This window comes from Chelonia mydas, chromosome 1 (genome assembly GCF_015237465.2).
Source record: "Chelonia mydas isolate rCheMyd1 chromosome 1, rCheMyd1.pri.v2, whole genome shotgun sequence".
NCBI lineage: Eukaryota > Metazoa > Chordata > Testudines > Cheloniidae > Chelonia > Chelonia mydas.
The window spans coordinates 336,866,881-336,884,346 of NC_057849.1; the positions used below are offsets into that span (position 1 = coordinate 336,866,881).

At 45.8% G+C, this 17,466-nt stretch overlaps 1 protein-coding gene across 5 annotated transcripts in view; it reads left to right on the forward strand.

The window, feature by feature from the left end:
* The window catches only part of SFMBT2 (Scm like with four mbt domains 2), a 192,190-nt gene that overhangs the window by 128,005 nt on the left and 46,719 nt on the right, over nucleotides 1-17,466 (forward strand). For all 5 annotated transcript variants that reach the window (XM_037889346.1, XM_043520689.1, XM_037889348.1 and 2 more), the window contains exons 10-11: nucleotides 3,202-3,284; nucleotides 11,935-12,061. In XM_037889346.1, the coding sequence (XP_037745274.1) occupies nucleotides 3,202-3,284; nucleotides 11,935-12,061 (210 nt within the window). The remainder of the gene's footprint in view (nucleotides 1-3,201; nucleotides 3,285-11,934; nucleotides 12,062-17,466) is intronic.

The window sequence follows — 17,466 nt, forward strand, 5'->3', positions numbered from 1 at the left end:
TGTTGCTAGAAATAGAGCAGTATTTTTATATATCGTGCCAAAAATGAATAGCCAGTTCCTACCTCTGTATAAACATTGAACAGGCAGTTTATATTTATTAGGACTGGATTTATAGACCACTTCCCTTTAGAGTAACAGCCATTGTTTCTTTTTATGAGCTATTAAGAGAGGGGGAAACATTTCAGTAGAGCTACTATTTGTAAGGTTTACTAAAGGAACGCTCAGTACATTTGTATTGTTATATTCACTTCTGAGTAAGCCACTAGGCTCTTCCAGTGTTGTGCAGACAAGATAATAGCACATTCTTTGTCCCCCAGTTTTGTGGGCAGCATGTCAAACGCATTAGCAAAGTGAGTCAATGTACATTGAGCCACAAGAGGATAACGGTTTACTAATGCAACCTGCTAATGGAGCTACTCATTTAGCTCACGCAGGTGAGGTCTGCAACGTGGATCAAAAGATGCTAGGTCCAAACGTGTTTTGCAGGCAGAATTAGTGAGTGCCAGCTCTTGGAGTCATCACCCTTCTGCCTCTGAATCTTAATATTCGTGAGTTGCGGCATACTCATTTGTAGCTCTTCTCTTAATCCTGTCACTGTTGAAGTCAGTAGTAAAATTTCCACTGATTTCAATGGTGCAGGATCAGGCCGTAAAATGATTGTGGAGTGACAACTGGATAGCCTACCGGTGAATCCACTGCCCCATGCCTTTCCCATCTTCACTGCAAAGCTTTCATGTAGCTCACAACAAAAGATCCAAAAACTGTCTGCTGGGTTTTAATTGGAGATGGGGGAACCTTTAGAATGTATCCAGCTTGTTATGTCTTCTGACAGCAAAGTAGTCGGACAGCTGGTGTCCAAAAGAACTGTCTTCACATATTGTTTATTACTGTTCCTCAGCCTTGGTAAAATTGTTGCTTCAGGGCTAACGTTCAACAGTCGTGGTACATTTTAGCAGAGCCTTAGTAGCAATGCTAGAGAGTGGTAGGTCTGTAGGATGCGCTCATTAACGCAAAAAGTTACGTATGCCCTTTGTTTTGTTTTCCATTCCATTGTGTCACGCAGAAGACTTACTTGGCTATAAAGCTTTTTTTTTTTCTTGGAGCTGGTTGAGATTTTTCAGCCGAAAATGTGGTTTGATGAAAAACAGCCTTTCGTCCTCAATGACGTGTTTGCAGAAAATTGTTTTGTTTCACTGTATTTTTTCCTCATTTTCCATGAAAAACCAAGAAAGCATGAAAAACTGGGGAAAAGGGGATTGAAAGGAGCGGGAAACAAAAATATTTTCATCTCTGAAATCTGAGCATTTTTTGGCCTCAATGTTGTGTCAAAAAGCCAAAACTGTTTCACATAAAATTTCAGAGAAAATTAAAATTTTCCATGAAAAACACTATCCATTTTTTGACTAAACTCTGATTGTTTCCTCATGAATTTCCATTTCGTGCTTTTTGGTCAGGTATTGGTATTACATAATTGTTATATAATTATTAATATGACTTTAACATTTTGATTTTTGTAGCACATAGAGGCTAACCCTGTTGTGACCGTCTGTGCTGTACTATTTTATTTGTTGTGTACACCATCATTAGAAGGGACCTCTTCTGGATCATCTCATCTCATCTAAATTCTGGCCTCTCGAGAGGATTCTTAGCGATACGTGTTCAAAACCTTGCCCTTCCTTTTTTACAGACTTAATTCGCACCCACAATTTTTGCACCTGCAGTTCATTTGCAGGAGGAAAAAAAATACAGAAAAAACTTTCATTGGTACAAAGGGTTCAGTCCTGTACGTTCTTGAGTGTCCTCATTTCCCACGTGTGACAGTGGAAGTTAGAGGGTGTTTGGAACCTCGTAAGATTGGGCCCAAACTGTGGTCACATAGAGGAAGACCTGTCTGAGAAATTGTGCTTTACACCATCCTTGAAACTTTCCAGTGATGATGAGTCTACAATTATTATCACAGTAACACCTGGAGGCCCTCAGTGGAGATAAGAATCCTATTTTCTTAGTCACTGTAGAAACACAGAGCCAGGCCCTGTCGTAAGGAGCTTACAGTCTAAAGAGACAAGTTGTGCAAGACATCCATGCAAGAGAGATACATGGAGCTCCATACAGTCTCAGGGCTGGAGCTATTTCAGACAAGGCCCTATAAATGAAGGTGACCTCCATTCTGAATAGGCCCTTTAGAGAGGAAGGATGGGTCCAGAAGTTGGGGCACTACCTAGGCCTTGAGAGCCCTGGGTTCATTTCTCTGCTCCACCTATACTTCCTGAGTGCCCTTGGGCAAGTCACATAACTTCTGTGTGCCTCCGTTTTCCATCTGTACAACAGGGCTAACACGTCACAGGGGCGTTGTGAGGATCAGTACATTAACGAGTGTGCGGTGCTCAGATATTGTGGCGATGGAGGCCATATAAATACCTAAGATATCTAGAACTGGAATAGAGTAGAATTAAAGATCCCATGGTGCTTTTCATTAAGATCAGAGGGTTTGCCCTGCTGTTCGTGGCAAGGATTTCCTCTCCCACAGTAGACTGCTGTGTGCCACTGAGCAGCTGCCCTACACCCTAGAGGAAGCTGTGTTCCAGCAACACTGGGTGTGTATAGAGAGTTGTAACTAAAAACTTTGTAAATTCATTGATCCAGGTGCCATCTTTTTGTTATATGTGAGTGCACAGCACTTTGCGCAGTGGGGCCACAATCCCTGACGAGGGCCTCTGAGTACTCCCACTACAAAGAATAATAATTTTGGACGACACATAGAATATAGCAAATAAAACTAGCATTAAACAGAGCAGCGTGACAACATTTATTCTCCTTTGAGTGCTGGACCCATGCCATACATACAATATTTCAGTCCCTAAGTATTTACAGGGAAGCAGGAAGGATGATCTTGTGGGTTAAGTGTATGTCTCAGAGCTAGGAGGTCTGGTCTCTGTTCCTAGCACTGCCATTCACTCACTGTGTAATCTTAAACTGGGTAGGCCTCAGTTTCCCCATATTTAAATTGGGATGATAATCATTACCTGCCTCCCAACGGCATGTGGCAGTTAACTCATTAGTGTCTGTAAAGTGCATCGAGAGCCTTAGATGGGAGGAGGCGGTATGGAAGTGCAAATTATTGCTGCATTGAAATATTTGTTTCTTTCTCTCCTCCATATGGAATAATGACTTACCATATTTCCCTGTTTTCTTCTCCTACAGGTTACTCTGGCCAGGACTTTGACTGGGCAGATTATCAGAAGCAATGTGGAGCAGAGGCAGCTCCTCACTTTTGCTTTAGAAACGTAAGATCTATTCTCCCTTTGTGATGGTGTTGATCGAAGCTTGAACAAACCCACTTACTGCTCTGAACTAAGGGCCTGATCCTGGGAGAAAGTGTGTTCTTGTAGTTAAACCACTGGGCTGGGAGACGGGAGCTCTGCCACAGGCTTCCTGTGTGAGCCTAAGTAACTCACTTAATCTCTCCGTGCCTCAGTTTCCCCATCTGTAAAATGGGAGTAATAATACTTTCTTTGTCTTGCTTATTTAGATTGCATGCTCTTCAGGTCTCTTACTATGTTTGTACAGCACCCAGCACGATGGGCCCTGATCTTTGTTGAGAACTGTAGGTGCTACCATGATTTAAAAAATTAATAATACTGTACAAGCCCGTTGAGGTCTATGGAAAGACTCCCATTGACTTCAAGAGGCTGATTTGCTCATTGGAGTGTTTCTCTTGTTTCTGGGTTTTGTTTTTAACACAGAAAGAATGAGGAGTACTTGTGGCACCTTAGGCTAACACATTTATTTGAGCATAAGCTTTCATGGGCTAAAGCCCACTTCATCGGATGCATGCGGTGGAAAATACAGTAGGAAGATATAGATATATATATACAGAGAACATGAAAAAATGGGTGTTGCCTACCAACTCTAACGAGACTAATTAATTAAGATGGGCTATTATCAGCAGGAGAAAAAAAACTTTTGTAGTGATAATCAGGATGGCCCATTTCAAACAGTTGACTAGAAGGTGTAAGTAACAGTAGGCGGAAAATTAGCATGAGGAAATAGTTTTTAGTTTGTGTAATGACTCATCCACTCCCAGTCTTTATTCAAGCCTAATTTAATGCTGTCCAGTTTGCAAATTAATTCCAGGTCTGCAGTTTCTCGTTGGAGTCTGTTTTTGAAGTTTTTTTGTTGAATAATTGTGACTTTTAGGTCTGTAATTGAGTGTCCAGGGAGGTTGAAGTGTTCTCCGACTGGTTTTTGAATGTTATAATTCTTGATGTCTGATTTGTGTCCATTTATTCTTTTGCGTAGAGACTGTCCAGTTTGGCCAATGTACATGGCAGAGGGGCATTGCTGGCACATGATGGCATATATCTCATTGGTAGATGCGCAGGTGAACAAGCCTCTGATAGTGTGGCTGATGTGAATAGGTTCTATAATGGTGTCCCTTGAATAGATACGTGGACAGAGTTGGCAACGGGCTTTGTTGCAAGGATAGGTTCCTGGGTTAGTGTGTTTGTTGTGTGGTGTGTGGTTGCCGGTGAGTATTTGCTTCAGGTTTGGGGGCTGTCTGTAAGTGAGGACTGGCCTGTCTCCCAAGACCTGTGAGAGTGGGGGATTGTCCTTCAGGATAGGTTGTAGATCCTTGATGATGCTAAGTGAAGTCATCGAGGTATAGGTAAGTAGGACATTGATTGAGCCAGGTGGAAGCTCCATCATTGGGAGTGTTTGAGTTTCCCTAATACAGCAGGAGTTGTGTGTGAGTGTGCTGTACATCATGACACTGCAGGCTCATAAAAGCTTTGGAAACCATGCCTAGCTGGGCTGTTCTTAGGAATGGAGCTGTGCATCTATGAATCTTAATGTATAGGAGTACACCGCTCATTAAGCAAAGCATTAACCTTCTGTCTTTTCAGCGTTCAGCGCGCTTCTTGCCTGGTGTCCGTGTGAGAAAATGATTGCCTTCTTGATCAGAGCATGGAGCCCATTAGCAATTCGGGCCCCAAATTCCTTTGAAACGGTACAAAATAATACAGTGTTTGAACCAGGTGGGCAGCTGATTCCTTGTGGTCACTTTATGAGCAGTCATTCATCGGCCCGAAATGCTTGATGTCGGTGCAGTTTTGCCAGGCTCACTCCTCATTTTCTAGCCATAGAGTCAATTGCTGCCTGCTCTCATGCTCGGCCTGAGTCAATGGGCTTTGGGCCTGGGATCTGAGAGGAAACGAAGGGGTAGAATCTTCTTTGGGCAGCAGCTTCATCTATGTGTGGTGCTTAGGGCTGTCGATTTGTGTGGCAGAAGACGCACAAGCTATTCCCCCACCTGTCATTCCCCTGCTATGCTACTCTGGGAGAGAATCGTTGTAGATCAAAGGGCACGGTGGGCCTGGATTTCCCTGGGCAGCCTCTCTTGCAGTCCCCTCCACCATGGAACTGCTGTGATGCACAGAACTGGGTCACAGCACAAGCGTTTTAATGAGGAGCATACATTGCGGTCAGTGTCCCTTTGGCCACACCTACTTTCTTGTGTTCTCTGTCTTGCTTTGTCCCCGCTACCGGCATGATGTGTACTGGAGACGGGGCGTTGCCGGCTGTATGACAGCGAGCCTAGGAGCAGCATGGTGCGGCTGCTGTCTCACGTACATTGCGTGTTTTTCCCGAGTTTGCAGTGCATCTTCCATCTTGTTAAACTGGGCTTGCACAGCGGCATTGTGCTGCCGATGGAGTGATCAGGGTCGGGAACCTTACATCACCCTTTCTACAGCGTGGCTTTTCTTATATATCTGCGGCGTGACTGTATTTAAAGGTCATCTGATGTGTATATTAGAATCGTTATAGGTGATCCTTCTTTCTTTCTTATTATGGTAGAGCTCAGAGGCCCCAAAGCCAGATCCAAACCCTATTAAAGGCACTGGAAAGACACCCATTGACATCAGTGAGCTTTGGATCAGGTCTCACCTCAGGTTGAGAGTCCCCATATTGTCCTGCATTGTACTATCCTGTATGAAAGGAACACCCTGCCTGGCAGAATTTATAATCTAAAACACAGGAACTGATGGAGAGTGGGAGTCAGGGATATGATAACATGCAAATAAATGATCCTGGTGATGATTGTCACATTTCCTTTCCGTTTCTTTCTTTCTTTTTATCTGCCTTCTTTTTTTTTTCTTTTCATTAGGCACTAGAGCTGTGCTCACAATGCCAGCCACCGCGAGACTGGCCTCCAAAGATTAAATCAGTTCTAATAACTTTTTTTTTAACATTCATTGTACAAACGCGTGTCTGTTATTATTTGACTCCTGATAAAACAGTTCTCTACAGAGAGCTGCTGTCTCTCCATTGTCATCTGCCTGACATCCCTACCATAGAATCATAGAATATCAGGGTTGGAAGGGACCTCAGGAGGTCATCTAGTCCAACCCCCTGCTCAAAGCAGGACCAATCTCCCATTTTTGTCCCAGATCCCTAAATGGCCCCCTCAAGGGTTGAACTCACAACCCTGGCTTTAGCAGGCCAATGCTCAAACCACTGAGCTATCCCTGCCCCCACCAGGCTGGTCCATTTGTTACCAAGCTAAGTGCGGCTCTTTGATGGAATGTTTATTACAAACGGGGTTTTTTTTAATCACACATCTTCCACCTAGCACAAGGAGACCTGGCAGCGAAGTGGATACATTGTAACCATTTCCCTTGGGGCTATTTAGCAATCAGAGGCCGTTATGAAATGGATTGACGTGGCCAAATGCTTAGGAAAATAAACTCCCAGCTAACTGGTTTGCCATTGATTCTTTATAAATTAGCCTCCGGCGCTGCATCACAACAAAAGGAACCTGAGTGATGATAGATGGTGTTTCCTTGTTAGCTGGCATAAAAAGCATTTCAACAAACTCACTCTGATGTCTTGTAAACCTGGCCCATTAGTTGCTTTTAGAAGCGGGAAGCCTGTCTGGGTGCTGGTGTGGTTTTGAATATTCCAGGTGATAAGGAAAGCATGGAAATAGCTCCTGTGTGCCACAAATTTTTTCATTTTTGCAAAAAATCTTAATGAAATAAAGGCCTCATCCTGCAGCCTTTAGTCACGTGAGTAGTTCCAGGGACGTTAATGATGACACTCATGTCTTGATGAGGAAAAGAGGTTGCGTTTAGGTTGGACTCAGCTAGCATGTATCGGTTAAGCTTGACCGAAAGGTGTCTACTTTTCCTAGTCAAGATGAAAGCCATTGTCCCATGGCTCATGTGTAAGGGATGCAGGATGGAACCCGATATTATCTTGGATTAATCACAGTTATTAATAATCATGTTTATTATGGTGATGTAGAGGGACCAACCCAGATCGAGGTCCCATTGTACTAGGTGCTGTACAAACACGGAGTAGCAGGCAGTCCCTGCCCCAAAGAGTTTACAGTCTACATAGACAAGACAGACACATCGTAGAGGAGAGGAGTATAATACATAAGTAGAGTGAACAGTGTGATGGAGGAAAATGTCAGGTCAATTCCATAATTAGTTTGGAGGGGGGGGGTTAGTTAGGAAGGGGGTCAGCAAAATGGGAAAAAAGGTGAGGGGAAAGGGAACAATGGGGATGGGGCAGGAGGGAATGTACCTGCGTGAGCAGAAGACTCTTGGGATGGGCATTTGGGAAAGGCTGATGCGTGTGGGTTTGGGAATCTGAGGAGGTTTTATAGGGTCCCGGGGCTTCTGTGGGAACTGAAAGTGGGAATCCTTCTTTGTTCTGTTAGGTGTGTGGCTGTTTTGTTGTTAGGGTTGTGCGGGGGATGGGTGAATGGTCTGCTGCTGTTGTGTGCATTGTTGCAAATTGTGATTTTAATTTTCTGCCCACATGCCTGTCTATCTAGCTAAGGCCTTATATGGATCCCTGTTGCTATGGTATATGAGTGCCTCACAAAATCATGAACGACCAGATCCTCAGCTGGTGTAAATCTCCGCTGAAGCGAACACAGCTGTAGCCATTGATGTGAAGAGAGCTGAATTCATTCACACCAGCTGAGGATCTGGCCCGAAGGGCACACTTAGAAATAGGTGTGTGAACTCTTTGATTCAGTGTCTTTTATGTGTTGAAATCAAAATTACACACACAAGCCTATGTTATAAAAATAAGTCAGGTTTCAATGTTAAGCACCCAAAAGTTAGGAAATGCCAGAATGAAGGTTGCCCAGGCAACCTTAATTCACCCCCCCTCCTTGTGCATATGGATTATGATACATTCTTTAATAACATGATCGCATCCATGGGATCACTGCCTGGTTTGGTGCACAGGATGGATGGTGCTCACTTAATGAGCAGCTATTTTACTTGTTGTTCAATGTGTGGCCCTCTTCCCTTATTTACTGAACACAGTTCATGCCGGATCTGAAGACAGAATGATTAACTGCCTCATGGTCTTTCTGTGGTGCGCATCGCTATAGTATCTGAATGCTTCATTAGTGGATTTATTTTCATAATAATCCTGTGAAATGAGTAGATATTATCCCTATTTTACAGATGGGGAAACATGGACACCAAAAAACAACGGTCAAAATTCCACTAATTTTGGGTACCCAATTTGAGACACCTACCATTTGATTTTTCAGAGTACTCAGCAGTGGCTAGTGAAATACCGAGACACCCCGGTGGTCGGTATCAAACCTGGGACCTAGGGAGCTAAATGCATGAGCCTCTGCACTGCATGAGCTAAAAACCACATGCTTCTTAGTTAAGGCCGTAGCAGACTCATTAATCTCTAAGTGGTCTCGGTGCCACTAGAGGGGATAGAACCCCACACCCAGGAGGTGTGTGGGTTACACTAGCATTTTATCTGTTCGCTCCTGTTGACTTCAGCTGCACCTGCTCGGCACTTCTGCAAATCAGACCTCAGAGTCTGCCTAGTATCACATAGGAAGTATGTGGCAGAGACAAGGATAGAATCCAATTCTCCAGGGCAGCAATCAGTTGCCTGAATCATGAGATCATCCTTTCTCTTCCTGCAATCCCCTGCTTCTTCACTGCACCTTTTAACTTCAGCAACAGATGAAGCAGGGGTCCCACAGACAAGAGGCCTTCGCTACACAAACCTGATTCAGCCCAGAGTAGGTCCATCCTGCTCACTGACTGAGTCAGTGGTCCTTCTGAAAAACTAGCGTGTGGTTGTGTAATTAAAGATTGTATCATAATGCAAATGCACGAGGGGGCAAAATTTAGGTTGCTCAGGCAGCCTTAATTCTGGCATTTCCTAAATTTTGAGGGCTTGATTTTGCAGCCATGATAATGTTCTTTTAACATAGTTTTTTGTGGGTAATTTCCTAGCTTTTTAAAAAAGCAAACTGGAACCCTCCCCCCAGGAATTCTATCATGTGGCACCATATTGACACCCACATGAGTCATCAGCAGGGTTGGAATCTTTAGATCTGTGCCACAGACCTCTGCCACTTGAGCTAACAGAGAAACTGAAAGCAGTAGTAGGTTGTTATCCTGTGGAGGTGAGAGTGCCCTAGTGGGCACAGACTCTTCTTCCTGTTTCCCTCCCAGCTAGATCCCATCTGCCCTCTGTCTTCCAACCAGTCCCTGCCCTGTCTCTTCCCCACCCTTGGCTCCTTGTCCCAGTCCCATTTTCCTCACCTAGCCAATCTCAGTCTCCACTCCACAGGCCTCTCATCCCTGTCTCAATCTCCTTGCCCAGCCAGTCATGAGCACACCTCTCTGGATTCCCTGTCCAAGTCTCCCCAGCATCACTCCTACTCCCAGTCTCCTTGCCCAGCCAGTCCCAGTTCTCTCCTCTCCACTCCTCATTCTATTTCTCTTCCTCATCTCTGCCCCTCCCCCCCGCAGTCACCCACGTTCCCCATCCCCACTGACTCCCAGTGCCAGTCTCCCTCTCTGGGCTTCTAGCCCAATCTCAGCACCCCAACCCCTTATCCCAGTCTGTTTACCCAGCCAGTTCCAGTTCTCCCCCCAGCTCCTCACCAGATCTCTCTCCTGATTTCCTCACCTGCTTTCTCCCGCCCTACTGGTTCCCAATTCCAGTCTCCTTGCCTAGGCAACCCTATTCCCTGCCCTTTGTCTGATCTCACTATCTCCCCCACTCATTGGCTTCCAGTCCCTCCAATTTCCTTCCTGGCTCCCAGTCTCCTTGCCCAGCCAGCCCCAGTCTCCTCCACTCAGCTCCCAGCCCCAGTTTCCCTCTTCTCCCACTCCAGCTTTCAGTCCCAATCTCCTCCACTCCCATCCCAAGTCTGGCTCTTGTCCTCTCTGCATTCAGTCTGGCTTCCTCTTCCCTGGTGCCTGGGGCAAGTGGGGCAGGGAGTGGGGAGAAGGAATGTCATTGACAGAACAGGAGAGACATTTTCCCTGCTTCAATTCCGGTTCCCGGGCAGAGACACAGACCTGGCCTGGCCCGGAGCAGCTGGGAACTGCAATTGCAGGGAGTGTCCTGCAAGGCCCCCTGCAACTCCAGCTGGAGCATGCCCAGTGCAGGTGGAATCTTTGGGGAATTAATCTGCCACTCTCTAACAAGTCTACTGAGCACGTGCTCATTGTGACTTTTCAAAGACTTATTAGTTGGCTAAATTTGGGCAGAGTTTTACAGGGATGGCAAAAGGCACATCCCTGCCACAAAGGCCTACCCCCTGCTAAATTTCAACTACCTGCACCAAATCATTGAGAAGCTAGAGCTCGTCAAAGATAAGACCAGCAGAAATTTTTAACATGGACATTTCCCTAGTCTTGTTCTCGGAAACACCAAATCCTTTTGGCTGAAATTTTCCAAAATATTCAGCATGATGCAAACACCCAGCATGGAAAATTTCAGCCCAAGCAGTTAAAGTCTGGCAAAGTTATAAACAACGGAAAACAGGGTCTTCTAATGGAAGTGTCAGGCAACCTTAATAATCGGCAGTACTGCCAGCCCCACCTATAATAAAGTACACATAAAATAAAAAATCTTCAAACTTATTATATCACTCCGGAAAAACCAAACCTTAGTAATACACTAGGATAGATCTTGGTGGTAATTAACATTGACAGATACATGCTTATTCTCAAAAGGCTGAAAAATTGGCAAGGGCCGTATTCTCAGAGCTGTGTGCTATAGATTAGCCATTACAACTCTTGGCCAGATCCTTATCTGGTGTACATCAGCAGAACTCAACACTTTGACATGAAGTCAACCTGTGTTCAAGTGAGTGGAGCTACGTCCATTTCCAGCTGCTGAATATGTGGCCCTCTGTACTGAACTAAGGGCTTATCTACACGAATGTTTTAGTTTGTGGCAAGTGGGGTGTGAATCTACTCCACAGTAGCCCTCTGTGGACTAACTGTCAGCTGACGCACATTAACAGACTGTTAATGGGCTTTGATCTAGTCCTATTTCAAAGAGGACTAGATCAAAGTGTACTAACAAACTGTAGATTCACACCCCAGTTTGCCATGAACTAATTGTTCTTGCAGACAAGCTCACAGTCAAATTGGGGAACTCTGTGAGTAAATGGATGCAGTTATCGAATCTGTACATGCAGATTGAGGGTTTGCTCTGGAAATTTGGTTCTGAGAACAAAGGAGTTACCAGACTGGATCAGACCCATAGTCCCTCTAGTCCAGTATCCTGTCTCTGAGTGGCCAGCACTAGATGCTTCAGAAGAAGGTGCAGAGACCCGCAATAGGCAGATGTGAAATAATTTGCCTCCCCTACCTATGTCTCATTCTGGTCTCTGATAATCAACATTTGGCTTAAGCCCTGAAGCACAAGCTTGAATATCTCTTCCAGAAGTTGTCTTTATGATAACTCTGGATATTCTTCATACCCATCTAAATCCCTTTTCGAATGTTGGTGAGTTCTTGGCCTAGGTGGTCCTAGATGTTTCCTGTGTTCTCCATGGAAACCAAGGGCGAGTCTATTTAAAGCCATTCTGTGCTGTGGTGCGGTGTTTCAGTGTTGACACTTGACCTCTTTCAGACGTCCTTCACCCGGGGCTTTACTAAGAACATGAAGCTGGAGGCTGTGAACCCCAGGAACCCTGCCGAAATATGTGTTGCTTCGATCACCTCAGTTAAAGGAAGGTTAATGTGGCTTCACCTGGAAGGTACGTTGAAATGACTGCAGTTCCATAGAGGCCTATTGCTTTTATGTTGTTTTGTAAGTTTATTCAGGCCCTCTCAATTGCTGTCCCCAACCCTGCATGCCTCGCAGCTCCCCCCGGACACACCTGCTTTTTTATATACCGTCAATAAGGACTAAATTATCCAATGTTGTCCTTCTCCCTGCTCCCCCATTGACCAGACCACAGGGCTGCAGGTCGCTAGGTCACAGGGTCGTCTCCACCCACATGGCCAATACCAACAAACGCGATGGGGGGGGAAGCTTCCAAGGTGGCCTCTGAAAGGTCTCCTCACAACCGCAGAAGCTGCCTTCAGAGCTTTGGCCTGCCAACGACATAATGACATTTCTACTGGCCTTGGAACTCTGCTCCTGTCCCACCATGCACTCTCATAGCCCCCAGCTTTCCACCTCCCTGACCCCTTTGCTTGACCCAATCAACCTCATTTCTTCATCGCCCTTCCCTTTTACTCAGTTTCCTACCTGTACCCACCCACCTAACGCCAGGGAACGAAGCAGGCTTGTGCCAGCCTTCCCCCTGGCCAGCTGCATGCATATTTTGCAGCCTTTTCCCCCACTCTTTGTCTGCTCCTTCTCATTTTAGGCCGCACGCTCTTCTGTGCGGGGACTGTATATAGCCTTTGGAAAGCACTCAGCCTGTGGCAAGCACCACCATCCTACAAGTAGTAATGGCTCTGCAGTGGGGATAACTAATTGGGCTCACGTTCATCTCAAGAGTTTCTTTTCCACTAATCCTCTCCTCAAATGAGATGTTGACGAGATAATTATGGACAGGATCATGCCTACGTAACCCATGCCTGCTTGGTGGGGCACTTCGTCCCCCTCTAGTGGCAGCTAAAGATTGATGAGCCTGCTACAGGTGTGCGTCTTTTAGCTCAGGCAGTAGAGGCTCATGCGTTAAGCTCTAGAGGTCCCAGGTTTGATCCCGGCCACTGCCAACCAGCGTCTGTTGGTGTTACACAAACACTTACCTGAGTAGTTCTTTCTCCAGGGCAGTGCTTGGGTGAATAAGGACTCCTGGAATGAGTACAGCTTTGCAGAACTTGATGATCAGAACACAGCGATCCCCTTCCTTGTGCTGTTAAAATTATTGTCACTGAGTCACTGAAACAAGGAAGCAGACATATTAAATGTGTCTTGATTGGTGCTGAGATAATCTGGTGTTTCCATTAGGTGCTTGTAACATTTTGTATAATTCGTGCATGGTGTTGGTTCAGTGATCACCAATAAATAGAAACTTGCAGGCTATAAATAGAAGCTGCAGGCCTGGAGTCCAAAATAAAGCCAGTAACTCTATTTGTGCAGAGTGGGCTGTTAGTCGTAGTTTGGGCACCAAGCAAGGATGTTTGTTAAAGCCATGTGAGAAAGAAAGAGAAATGTTTAGCTAATTACTGTACATAGGGTCTAATTCTGCTGCGCTTTCACTCTGGACAATGAATAGTGCTTTGTACTTCTGTAGCACCTTTCTCCTTAGATATTTTGGTGGGCTTGAAAATATGCTACAGTGGTGGTCAGGATGGGGTGGAACATGGCAACAAGGCAAGTGCACAGCAACCCTATGCAGTGGTGTAGAAAAGGAAGTAAAGAAAGATACAATGTCCATTGACACGTGCATGAGGAAGGGAGGTTGACACCATGTAATCACGTGGGTCCTGATCCTGCGTGGAAGTAGAGGGAAAGGTGCTAGGAAAACCAGGACAGGTGTGTATGAGCCACTCACTTTAGTCTGTTGCTTCTCCATCCAGGTAGATGGGTAGAGAAGCAACTCAGCACTCTAACCAATGGCTGTTGAGCAATTCATTTACATGTTTTGGATTAGGGCCCAACACCCTCTGTCTCCATGCACCAACCCCCTCCTTTCTGGGCTGTGCACCCATAGGAGCGGAGCAGGCAAAGTGAGCTGTGCTGAGTATCTTGCACTTTTCATCACCATCTGTGTTTGCTGCATCTCCCCACTGCACTGTTATGCATACCACCCGCTCCTCTGCACACAGCAACAACGGAACTGCCAGACTGGATCATCTAGTCCAGAATTCTGTCTCTGACCGTGGCCAGCACCAGAGGCTTCAGAGGAAGGTGGAAGAACACCTCAGTAGGCAGATGAGGGATAATCTCCCCTCTACATGGGTCTCATCTTGATCTCTAATAGAGATTGGTTTAAGCTCTGAAGCATGAGGTTTAATATCCCTTCCAAACTACTTATCATCATAACTCTGGGTCATCTTCTTATCCATATAAGTGTCCCATCCCTCCTTGAATCTTGCCATGGATCAAGCCCCTAGCTTGGAATTTGATCACGACAATGGAGCTCAAAAGAGTGTTCTAGGATTGTTACTGACCACAAAAGATCAGGATCCTGGTTTTATGTCATAGCTGAAAGGTGCCACCTTGTGCAGTCTTGAGTCCCCGTACATTGGGCTGGGGTGTTCGTTCAGTACAGACAGATTGCCGCTTCTGGAATAAAACACTCCCCTCCTTGGAGGTATCTCACCCAGGCACCACCTAAGCCCAAGCTAGTGTAAGAGAAGTCAGAAGCTGCTGTACTTACAGCTACTGGCTTCATTGTCGTGGCAGAACCCATGTTAGATCAGCTGTGCCTAGTGGTGTTTCATGGCAAAGGGAAGGGAAAAGGCTCTTTAAGAACTAATTTCATGGCCAGGTTTTGCCCTCAGAGACATCTGCATCCCCCGACTGAAGGCAATGAGAATTGGGTGTGTGTATTTAAGGGTGGAATCTGTCCCTTTGTTTGCTTTCTGAGAATCCTGAAAACATTTAAGGCACTTTTGATGGTCCATTGGCCTGCCTTCACCAGCTCCTGTTAGATTTATGTTTCTGGCACATTCCAGGAGGCTGAGGTGTGGCCAGTTTGTTACAGTGCCCGAACTGAAACAATCAAAAGGGCAGCACTAACCACACATACAAACTGAGTCCCAGGTGTCATGATTCCATAGAACTGATTTCTCAGGGCGTCTGATTCTGAAGGTCCCGTTCGCAATTTGAAAGTTGCTGTACAATACAGGGCAAATGTCTTATAAAGTATCACAAGGGTAGCCGTGTTAGTCTGTAGCCACAAAAACAACGAGGAGTCCGGTGGCACCTTAAGGACTAACAGATTTATTTGGGCATAAGCTTTCGTGGGTAAAAAACCCACTTCTTCAGATGCATGGAGTGAAAATTACAGCTACAGGCATAAATATCCTGGCACATGAAGAGAAGGGAGTTACCTCACAAGTGGAGAACCAGTGTTGACAAGGCCAGTTCAGTCAGGGTGGAAAAAAAGTAGCATTTGAAAGGCACCGTGCAATGTAACAGTAAATATATTGTGAAATAGCAACAGCATGAGCACTCTGGCCCCAGGCTCCGATCCGGTAGGTGCTCTGCTTGATAGCACTGGGAGCTCTTTCTTCCGAGCGCTTTCAGGATACACTCCTTGGTGCTGTGATTGTGTTGATACCACCCAGTCATGGTGTAGCTGTGCCTTTCTAAGGCTGTGGTCAGGTGCCGTTCAGCGTGTCAAGGCATTAAGTAAATCCCAGAAGGACTCTATGATGTCACTATTGTACAGTATCCCCGAACTGATACTTAAAACCACAGATACTTGATACAGGCAACCACAGATTTATTCCGGTGACCCTCAAGAACTCCACCGGCCTACTCGGACTTTGCAAGTTAAAAACCAAGGATGGTGAGTGGTACATCTCAGGAGCTCAGTGTCGCGGGGTCTTGAGCTTCTCCCCTCCTAGCAGAAGGTAGGAGCAATCAGAGGAGCAATGGAGGAAGCTTCCTCCTGCAGAGCTCAGGAACACCTGCATCTGTTTCTGTGCAGCAGAGCCTAGGAGCTCTGCTGGTGGAGAAGGAGGAAGAGAGAAGAATGAAAGGATCTGCCCCTCACCCCCAAAGCCTCACGTGCACTGGTGGATCAGTATCCTGGTTAGTGCCCGGCTGGTTAATTTCTCAAAGCTGGGTTACAGTATCACACAGGTACCAGTACAGTAAAGGTGAGTTTGTGTTTGTGCTAGAGCTGTATGAATCTGGGCACTTCTGGATCTCATGAATTCATGCAAACTCTTTTGGCCTGTTGTGGGTGTGACAGGATAAAACAGCCAGGAAAGGGTTCAGGGCTAGTCACATGACTCAGTGGGAGATTTAAAGGAAGGATGTGTCCTCTCTCTGGAGGCATGGGAAAAGCCTCTGGGGTCTGCAGCCTCCAGAAAGAGAATACACCCTTCCTTTAAATCCCCATCTGGGTCACGTGACCCGCGGGTGGCCCATAACCCTTTCCTGGCTGTTTGACCCCGTCACTGTGGGTTACCTGCCACTTCGTTTCATGTGGCATAGATCGTACGAAGCTGAGAAGTGTCACGGCATCCTGTGATGTGTGATGAGAAGTGTCCTAATGGACTCAGGTAGGCCTGACGAAAACACGGACACAGAACCCCAGGCGCCTCCGCCGTTGCGCCGACGGCTCGATGAAGTGAGCTGTAGCTCACGAAAGCTTATGCTCAAATAAATTGGTTAGTCTCTAAGGTGCCACAAGTACTCCTTTTCTTTTTGTGAATACAGACTAACACGGCTGTTACTCTGAAACCTGTAGAAGAGACAGTGAAGGCAGACGCCATGTGGAGTTTAGCTTGAGAAAGCAGCATCATGCTGTCGTCAAGGCGATGTCAGTGTCTCTCTGATCAATCCCATTGTCAGTGTTTTGTAACTCACTTTGTATCTAAATAAAAATTCCATTTGACCAGAACCTTGGCTGGGAGGTTTTAGCTAGATGTAAAATAGGCAGCATGTACCCTGTCCTTACTACATCCCTGCTTCGTGCCAAATGCTGCTTAGCATGTGAGAGCCGATGAAGTCATAGCTCACGGTGGCCCAGTCAAAAGCTGCATGACGCAGATGAGAGGCAATGGGGTGCAATGGATAGGGCACTAGAGCAGGACTCAGGAGATGTAGGTGCCATTCCCAGCGGTGCCACTGACCGGCTGTGTGACCTTGAGCAACTCACTTCACCTCTGCTTCCTTCATTTTCCACTGGAAGCTCTAGTGCAGGGATTGTCTCACTATGGCTTTGTCACACTAGAATTTTTTAACTCAAATTAATTGATATGCCTTTAACTCAAGTTAGCTAACATGATTGTACATGCTAATCTGGACACTCCACAAACCTTTGTTCCAAAGTGTGGTTAAAACCTTGGCATAGCCACAACCAGTTGTTTATGTACAACACTGAGCCCAGTGGGGGACCTGGTCTCAGTTGGGCCCTTTAAGAGCTGCCGTAATATAAATAAAAAGTTGCATAGATTCGTATTAGTCAAAGTTCGGTGAGGGATTCTAACATACGCATTGTTTCAAGTTATACACCTCAAGGTG